Source organism: Diabrotica undecimpunctata, chromosome 1 (genome assembly GCF_040954645.1).
Source record: "Diabrotica undecimpunctata isolate CICGRU chromosome 1, icDiaUnde3, whole genome shotgun sequence".
Taxonomy (NCBI): domain Eukaryota; kingdom Metazoa; phylum Arthropoda; class Insecta; order Coleoptera; family Chrysomelidae; genus Diabrotica; species Diabrotica undecimpunctata.
Window position 1 is genome coordinate 25,656,682 of NC_092803.1, and position 10,508 is coordinate 25,667,189.

At 35.5% G+C, this 10,508-nt stretch overlaps 1 protein-coding gene across 1 annotated transcript; it reads right to left on the reverse strand.

The window, feature by feature from the left end:
* Positions 1 to 814: 814 nt before the first annotated feature.
* LOC140438235 (phospholipase A1-like) lies at positions 815 to 10,147 on the reverse strand. The gene is made up of 4 exons (XM_072527936.1): positions 10,059 to 10,147; positions 1,647 to 2,012; positions 1,146 to 1,430; positions 815 to 1,087 (listed from the first exon to the last, which is right to left on the reverse strand). Exons 1-4 carry the CDS (start codon positions 10,129 to 10,131, stop codon positions 855 to 857), a joined length of 957 nt encoding a protein of 318 aa, XP_072384037.1. The 5' UTR covers positions 10,132 to 10,147; the 3' UTR covers positions 815 to 854.
* Between the last annotated feature and the right edge of the window lie 361 nt (positions 10,148 to 10,508).

Below are 10,508 nucleotides of genomic sequence, written 5' to 3' on the forward strand. Positions count from 1 at the left end.
ACCATAATGCAGGGAAAAATACAGGGAAAACGAAGTATTGGAAGAAGGCGCATCTCCTGGCTCAACGATCTGAGAAAGTGGTATAATTGCAGTTCCGTCGACTTGTTCAGAGCTGCAATCTCAAAAGTGAAAATAGCTGTGATGATTACCAACCTCCTTAGAGGAGACGGTACCTAAAGAAGAAGAATCAGTTGTACTATTCTATATCGATTTTCCCTCAGAATATATTCCAGATAAGACATTTTCCGATGTTTAACAGTCTTTAGCAATTCTCTATCTTTGTTGTCCCTCCTTATACTTTCTTATTAGTTTTTTTGATGTCCAAGGTATCTTCAGCATCCATTTATGAATCCACATTTCCAATGCTTCAAGTTTGTTTATACTTGATACTTTTAGTGTCCATATTTCTGCTTCATACAAAAGTGCAGACCAAATATAGCACCTAACCATTCTTTGTTTTAGTTATAAACTGGGATGATTATTGCAAAGAAATGTCTTCATTTTCAGAAGAGTAGTTTTAGTAATTGCTGTCGTTCGTTATATTTTATGTCTGGATTTAGTTAGTTCGATATAACAGTTCCCAAATATGTAATTTTGTGAACTTTTTTAACTCAATCATCGTTATATCAACCTGTATGCATCCACTGCTATATATAGGTCAAACTCAGCTCTTTCCATCTATCTGTGTCTTGTGCGTCTTGCATTCAGGTATAAAATATTGGCATAGGTATATACTAATATACATAATGTTAAATTTATAGAAATAATTTAGTTATTTTTTACAGATAAACAAACAAAAAAAAAACAAACTAAATCAATTGTTGCTGATATCAATAATTTTTTATTTGTAGCATTTACAGTGACATTACTAGGTATGGTGGAACGGCCTGAGTTGAAAGAACAAAACTACCAGGGACAGTTTGTTGTTCAACTTGTTCCCCAAACATGAGAACTCTCGCGGCATTTGGATCTGCAGGGTTAGAAACGACTAGTCCATCCTCAATAAGGATGTTAACTTCTTGAGTTTGAACTAGAGACGTAATAGACTCGACAAACAAATAGTTAGCTCTAACATGACTGCAAACATCTAAAATGAAAACAATCGTAAGAAATTATAATACATCTAAACATTTTTTAGTTTTTACCTTCATCTACATCGGTACCATCACATCCAGGCTGGAAATTGCCTCCATTGGGATAAAAATCGACCATACCGATGGGTTGTTTAAAGCCCCATTGTCTAGCATCTGTATGAACCAGTGCCACGAAGTCAGCATCTTTTATTGACAATCTATTCTCTTCTGGTACTTCTGGAAGTTCAAATTTCTTAGCAGCAACATCTAAACCAAATATCCTGGGCACCTTCTGTCCCGTTTTCTGGAAAAAGTATTTGCCAGCATGACCTGCTGCGTGTCCTCCCAAGCAAGACCCTAAAAAATATATATGTATACTGTAACTGTAAGGTTCTATTGTGTTAACTATATAGTTTCTTGTGTTATGGAAGAAACATTACTACTTTTTCAAAATGAGTATTATTCGTACAGTTCGAATATTTGTTACCAAGTTTTTCTTCTGTCACTTGCATTATCTTTTGGCTGTCAATTCTGCTAATATACATTTTACATTAAATTTTTGTCTCTACTTACCAATAATTTCAGATCTACTATAGTCTAGCCCACTATCAATAAGAAACTGTCCAACATATTCGCCAAGCTTTTGAACATTGGAAGCACCAAGTTCGTAGTTAAGTGCAGCTTTGGACCAATCGACAACGACGACAATGTATGAACCTTTAGACAAGAAACCATCCCTCATTTGGATCACCCATTCTAAGTCGGGATTCTCGCCATAACCGTGGATGATTATTCTGACTTCTGGACTAAGAACTGCTTTTTGTCCGATTGCAAGAGTCTGGAAACTAGTTCCAGAAGTTTGATAGATCATAAATGATACGTCGTCATCTTGAATGTTTGCCAGTGAGAAGTCAACTGGAGACTCTATGTCACCAAGATCTAAAAACATTTTAAACAGTTATAACCACAGATTAGATCGATTTTTTTATATGCAAAGTAAAGTGTGTTAATCCCAATTAGATTTGGGCAACTCTTACTTAAAAAGTTATTAATAATTACAATAATACTTTTTCGTGTAATTTTAATTGAATTTAAGTTACTTATTTAAGTCATTTGGATGGTTTAAGATTGATAAAGGATCTTGGAGGCAGTACGGGTTGCTAATGTTCGTACTGTAATAAAACTTCAAGTAGTGTCCACTGTAGCCTACAAAAGAGTCGGAGGTTCTAGAAATAGAACACAGGATTTGTTCTACCAACAAATCCTACTTTCACGTTCCCGAAGGCTTTTGACCCGTAACCACTGGGTGCATGGCGTACAATGGGTGTGCGTTGTGTAGCGGACGAGAGGGTAAAAGGTGAGTTTCCAGCGCCTTAAAACTGGAACAAACGCCTTGAAAGAAAATAAACCCAGACAGAAAATTCTGGTTCTCCAGGGTTGGGCATTGGGTTAACGCACCCTCCTATAGAAAACCTTTTGTTATAAAAACTTTAAAATAATCAGCCGGACGGTCTTTTTGTCGATGACTTCGCAAACCAAATAAGGTATTGGTTTATTCACTTGTAATGTTCGTAAGTTTTATAGCGCAAATAAGTTAGAAAGTATATCAAAAATACTAGATAAATACTCAGCAGACATCATAGCACTTGGTGCTATGATGTAAAATAAGAATTCAGGTGGGTATAATACGTACAATAAGTCCAATAATATGTATGGAGAATCCGAATAATAAGCAAGTTCTTTCACTATAGTATCGTCAATATTCATGCTCCAACTGAAGATAAAGAAGACAAGAAAAAGGATCTATTTTATGAGAAACTGGAAAGTACGTATAGGTAATGTCAGAACAACGACATAAAAATTATTAGTGGCGATCTTAAAGCTAAAGTCAGTCAAGACTATCTATCGAAAAACTATCGGCGAGCATAGTCTTCATGCAGTCAGCAAATAAAATGGTTTACGCTTGATTGAACTCGCAGTATTGTTGGGAATAATGGTAGTAAGTATTTGTTTTCCCTTCAAAAATATATATAAAGCCATGAGGCAATCACCACGTGGTCACCAAAAATCCAATTCAAGCAACCAGAGTCCTAGAAGAATACTAATTGACGATTTAAAACTGGAAGGCGTGGACACCTTTATATACTTAGGCTCGCTGTTAACTAAAGATAGAACGTCAGCGAAGAAATGAAAAGAAGAATAGTTCTTGACAATAGTGTGTTAATATGGCTCGGGAAGACATTCCTCAAAACTACCCACAAAAATTAAAGTAACCATGCAAGGTTACTAGATAAAAAACACTAATAACACCAGTGCTACCATATGGAGCGGAATCGTGATTACTTATACAGACGGGCCAAAAACTGCTTAAAAGTTTCGAGCGAAAAATTCTAAGAAAAATATATGGAGGAAAAAAAGAGCGAAGTTTGCAATAAAAGCGTTGCAACTTTGAGTTATATAGAAGTTTGGGGGAACCTGACGTTGTAAAATTCGTTAAAGTAACACGTTTTAAATGGATAGGGCATGTAATCTGGCGAGAGGAAGGTGCAATAGTCAGAAAAGTTTTTGGCCGCAAAGGGACCGATTGGACAACCAGCCAAAGGAAGACCAAGACGTAGGTATCAAGACAACTTAGAGGACCATGTACTTATTCATAGTCGACATTTCTCCGATATATTAGACGTAAGAGCATGTAGAGGTGCTAATATAGATTCTAAACACTACATTCTAAGATCAAAACTCAGAGCACGTATATCTAACGCTAAAGAGGCTACAGCATAAAATCTACGAAATATAATACTGAGTTGCTATACTCTAAAACCGCTAGAGATAATTACTTGCAAATTTTAAACGTAATCTAAAAAAAAACTAAGAAAATCTAAACATAGAAGATTCCTGGGCTAAAAGTAAAGAAGCTATATACTTAGCAGCAAAAGGCGTTTTAAAATCTAACAAGGCCAGAAGAAACGAAGGTTGGCTCGACGAAGAATGTAGATTTATTACTACTACTACTTGTCGGTTTATAACGTTCTCCGCCATTTTCCGACTTCCAATCGCCACTTAGACCGGTTGTTCCATAGATCTTCTTCTATGGCCCTCTCTCTCAGTTCTTTATTTATTCCTTCGCTCCAACTTTTTCTCGGTCTACCTCGTTTTCTCTTTCCTTCTGGTTGCCACTTTAGTATTTCTTTTAGCATTCGTTGTTCGTCCATTCTTTGTATGTGTCCGAACCAGATAAGTTGTTTTGTTGTTAGGTCATCTGTGATTGTTCGTTTGATTCCCATTATTTCTCTAATGCGTTCGTTGGTAATCCTTTCTCTTCTAGATCTTCTTCAGATCTTCCTGCAGCTCTTCTCCAAAAATCCATTTCCGTCGCTTTCAGCGTTGACAGTGTTCTTTCTTTCTATGTAGATTTATTAACCAACAAAAAAATGAAGCATATAAAGAGACTCGAGTAGTGCAGAACATATTTAACTCTGGAAGATGAAAACCTTCGACGAGGAGAAAAAAGAGGGTTTAGAAGAAAACAGAAAGAGCAATACGAAAACGTCTTAAACGAGATTATTAACACTATAACAAACAAAATTAGGCATACTTTACAAAAAAGGAGACATGATGGTATGTGATAATGATAGAGGCACTACTCAATATAGCATGTAAAGTAATTCGAGATTCCCAGATTAACATAAATGGCACTTTCTTTAACAAATCTGTACAAGTTAATGGATATGCAGATGACATCGACATCATAGTTAAGTCCACAGAGTTCTAACCGATGCATCCCGATCATTATGGGCCTCTGTACAGAGGATGGCACTAAATATAAATGCCCAAAAAATTAAATATCTGTGTTGTACTAGGTCAAGCAACCAGACATCTAGAGGAATATTAATTGGCGATTTAGAACTGGAAGGTGTAGACACCTGTATACACCTAGGGCCGTTGTTGACTAAAAATAACAACGTTACCGAAGAAATTATTAAAAGTATTATAGTGCTTAACAATACGAGCTGTGATGTCACTGATCATAATGATGATTTAAGTTAAATGTAATTGTAATTAGATTAAAACATATAAAGGAATTGTACTTGATATTTATATTACATTGTAACTTGCGTTGATTGAGTAGCTCGGTGGACTGTTGTCGGTTCCAAGCTCGAGTAAAGCAGGAGGGTTGAAATAATGGGCTAGCAACTCATTTTTTGTAAAAACTAGATACGCTAAATGTTTTAAACAAAAACCTAGGGATCTTGACGGAAATACGGTACGATTATGAGACCGTACGAAAAGGATTATGAGACAACATTGAACATTCAGGATCTGAGAACTAAAGAAACAGAAGTATTTGAAGAGCCAAAGAATAATAATGTTGATCTATGTGTCCTTACAAACATAAATTAAAAAGAAAAAGCAAATGAAAAAAGGGGAGAATATATCCATTTCTATAGTGGCCTATGTAGGAGTTCTTGAGCAAAAATGGGAGTTTCTGTGGCTATATATAGCAAATTAAAAGCTGAGAGGAGATAGATGAACAAATATTTTTACTAGAAATAGGAAAAATGATCACGAAATAGTGATAGTAGGAATTTAATAACAAAGACGACTTTTTTAATAAATTATCAAGTATTATTATGACAAGATAGAGAAATCTAAAGGAGGAACAAGGGTTTCACAGGCGTGGAAAACCATAAATAATTGAAAAAAACAATAAAAGATGGAAACATGGAATTAATAAGAAGGGTTGAGGAAAATAATTTTAGACGAGATTAAAGTTATGTTAAGAGGAATGAAAAATGGAGGATCTTCGGGGCCAGAAAATATTTCTATTGAAGTGGTAAAATATGGAGCAGACATTTTACTCGAAATCTTAGTAGATTTATTTAATTGGTTAATGATAAGTGGCTTGAATAAGGGCGACAACATCTCATGAGACTGGAACGTATCATATATATAAGATCGATCAACAAAAAAAGTGACAGAAAGATTTGTAGGAACTACAGAGCAATTAACAACACCAATTCAATAGGGACATTGTACGAAAAAATAATAAAGGAATTAATTGAATCAGAGTATGAAGAAATGGAGGAGCAGAATGATTTCCGGCAGTAAGATCGTGCACGTATAATATATTTCTTCTTCAACAGATAATAAAAAAATGTAAATCTCGAAATCTAGTCGTCTCGTATCGTAGAACCGGAAAAAGCTTACAATGATGTGCCCTTGAAGAAGCTATTTAATGTTTGGACGTTAGTAAATGTATGTTCGAAGACCCTCTTTAAAATTCAAACTATACATGTAAGAGTCATTCGAAGGCTGGAGGCTGGAGGCCGGAGAAGAAAGTGTGCAGGAATGGGAATAAACCTTGAAGATCACTGCATGCGAACGCTGATTATTTGCAGATAATTTGGTTATTATTCCCAACTGTGAAGATATTGATTACATGTTACAAAAGCTTGAAAAAGAATGTCAACTTTTGAGTTTGAAGAAATATACGAAAAACAGAGTATCTGAGAGTAGGTGAAGACAAGAGGAAGCAGACCTACATTTAAGACAAGTACAGAAGTGCGAAGAAGAAATTGAAAATGAATCTGAGTAAAACTAAGCTAATGTCGAATAAAGATGATCAACCGACGATAACCATCCAAGGAACAAAAGTGGAACATGTAGAAGAATACATATATCTGGGTCAGAATATCAAGGTAAACAAAGAAAACCAAACTACCGAAATAAGCAGACGAGTAAGAATGGGATAGGCCACATTTGGAAAACTCTCATGTATACTGAAAGACAAAAAGATACCCCAAAACCTTCGAACCAAAGTGTTCGATTCGTGTATCCTTCCCGTTCTCACTTACGGAGCTCAAACCTGGACATTCACAAAAAAGAACATGGACAAGATTCGAAAAACTCAGCAAGCCATGGAACGACAGATGCTTGGTATCTCACTAATAGATCGGCAAACGAACGAAGCAATCCGGAACAAAACAAAAATAAAGGACGCCGCGAAACAAGCAGCTAAATTAAAATGAAAATGGGCTGGACACAACGAACGTCTCGAAGATGGTAGATGGAACAAAGAAATCGGAAACTGGCGACCGTACGATGCGAAGAGACCAAGAGGAAGACCTCAAATGCGCTGGAGCGACGATATCAAAAGAGTCGCAGGACCAATGTGGAAACGCCTAGCACACAACAGGGATGAATGGCGAGAAATGGGAGAGGCCTTTATTCGACAATTCGGATAGAAAAAGGGCTATAAAAAGAAAAAAAAAAGAAGTGCGAAGAATATACATTTTTAGCCGGGGCAGCCTAAGAAGATAAGGCAGACCAAAGCTGAGGTGGATAGACGGGGTGGCACAGAATGCTGAGAAAATCGGTGTTGCCAACTGAAAAATCCAAGCAAGCGACAAAGCAGAAGAGCACAGAAAGCTTGAAAAGGTCGAGCCTCGAAAGCTTTTAAGGGTCGTAGCACCGTGATGATGATAAATATCAACTCAAGAAACATCAGAAAGAGATATATCCTTCTCCTTCTTGTTCCTTAACCGTTGTCGATCGTTGGATATCATATTGGCTACCACATTCGCTATCGTGATTGTATTAAAAAATGTCTTGTCTTGTCTTGAATTTTTGAGCCATGATGTTCTTCTTCTACCAGGATCACATATACCTTGGATCTTTCCCTAAATGATCAGATGCAAAAATCATATTTTATCCTATTGTAAACGAAGTATTTTAGTTTAGGTCTTTTTATTATATTCTTTAGTTGTGTTGTTTGATTTAGCCGCCTAAGGACTTCCTCATTTCTAATTCTGTCGACCTAGTGTCTACGGCTTTTAAGTGCTTAAGCATAGCCTCACTTAGAGTGCACGATTCCACAGTAGCACTGAAAAGATATAGCAATATGTCATTCGAACGCGAAGTTCAGTAGGTACTAAGATAATGGCTGCAAAGTAAGTACCTCACTTATACAAATGTAGCTGGGGATCAATTTATGGGAACTTTAATTTTAACGGTTGGATCCCAGCTCTCATTAATATTCGATATTGCTGATATACATGAGTTTGTTTTTTAAAACATAATATATTTATCAGTAAATTCTATTACAACACAGTAGGATTCTGTGCTTTACGTGTGGTATGCAAAAATTAATTTTTCCACATTTAAAAAATTTTTTTTTTACTGTTTTGTATAACACTAACAGAAAAAAAAGTTCATTTGGTACCTCCCAAACAACCGCCGACAGTTGTGGGCGACTATTTCACTCATCTTAAAATTTTCACATAATCTGACCAATCACAAACCAAAGAAGCTTGTGTTATCGCGAAAACACCAACTGTCTTTCAATTCTGATTGGTCTATCAGCTTCGTGTTTTCAACGACGTAACCATGGATACCGATCGCAAAGCAAAGTTTGACGTTTGCCAAAAAAATTATTGTAGCTGTATACGTCAAAATGAGTCGTTTCGGCGGTACTTCAAACGAAGTTATAAACCAAAACATTGAAGAAAATATACCGAGTAACACAAGAAAATCTAAATCTTATATATGGAGACAATTTATAAGTACATCAAGTAATAATAGCAACAATACATTGTATCCACCTAATAACGGTCATACTATTCAAAATTTTTACAATTGCACCGTTTATAATGATAAATGACAACAACAACATCAGTCAAGAAATACAAGCACGGATTCTTAGCGGTAATAAGTGCTTTTATGCATACAAAGACTTAATGAAAAGCAAGTTACTGAATCGTGAGTCTAAGCTGAGAATCTACAAAACAGTAATTAGACCAGTGGTCACATATGGATGTGAAACGTGGACCCTCTCAACCACTGATGAAAATCAACTGAGAATATTTGAGCCCAAAATACTAAGGAAGATATTTGGACCAACCCAATGCAGCGATAGTTCGTGGAGAATTAAACTGAACCACGAGCTGGATGAACTAATGCAGAGCGCAGATATTGTCAGATTTGTAAAATCACAAAGACTAAACTGGCTTGGTCACCTAGAAAGAATGCCAGATAATCGAGCTGTAAAAGTAGTCCAGAGATGGAAGCCCCAAGGAAACAGAACAAGAGGAAGGCCCCGTAAAAGATGGATAGACGACGTAGAGAGGGATCTTAAAACCATGAACATCAGGCAGTGGCGAAGGAAAGTATCCGACAGGGCAGAATGGAAGAACATTGTTAAGCAGGCCAAGACTCACAAAGGGTTGTAGCGCCATTAGAAGAAGAAGAAGAAGACCGTTTATAATAATTATAGTCGAGAATAATGTATTTTTTTCGTGTACAAATTATTTATTGTTATAGGTAAAAAATAACAAATTATTTATAGTTATAATAAATATTTCATGATTATGACTAATTGTGAATTATTCACAAAATGGGTAGATTTGGGTTACCTAGATTAAATGTATTATTATTAAATTCCTTCCTCTCATTCTACTGATTTTTTGACCTATCACTTTGTTCATGAAATAGTCTAATAAAATACCACTCGTGATTTAATTTAGCTTATAAGTCTGTCTTTTATTTCTAAACTCAACCGAGTTTCTTAAAGAAAACACCACTCGTCCTATGGACTCGTGGTGTTTTCAAGCAACTCAGTTTCGTTTAGAAGTAAATCGACACACTTATCGCGAAAATTGAATCACTAGTGGTGTTACTATTGATAACTAGCCTTCAAGGAATGCAGTGCATCCCTTGCAGGCAAGTTATCGCCGGCCCTGCATGTGGCGCATGTGGTCTAAAAATAAAAATAAAATTTTCTGCATGAACTTGTGTTAACGAGAACTTCAGTTATAACATATTTATAACAACTTATTACCGATTAAAACCACAATCGGTTGTATGAGAATAACATTTTATATGTGGCATGTGACAATTAGACTTTTTAATTTTTACGGTATGTTTTGGTAAATTGCTTGTTCTGTATGTTTTTAACGATCAAATAATTAAGTATAAAAATATACTCACCTGCGGATGAAAATCGAGCAGTCGTTACAAATAAACACAAAACAACTCCGAAATCTTTCAACAACATCTTCATCTTCACACTATGTATATTTTTTTAATCTTACACCCTATTTATAGTGATTTATGATTAACAATTAAAAAAAATTGATTACTACTTAATGAATATATAATGGGTCTACAATGGATATTACAGGGGAATAAACACGTATGGAATATGCCACACGTGATTATGGCATATAATTACTATTATGTAGACATTTAGATAATAGAAGTTTAAAATAGTTTTGGATTTTTTCCTTTCGAATTCTTTTTTTAAACATTGATAGTTTCTGGTCCAAGTTTTAATAAAAATATGAGGCCCTTCCCATGTCAGTTGACCCTACATTAGATTGAAAAGAAAATTAAATGTGAGAGAACAAAAACAAAAGTCCAGCGTAAATTTTTGAAGTT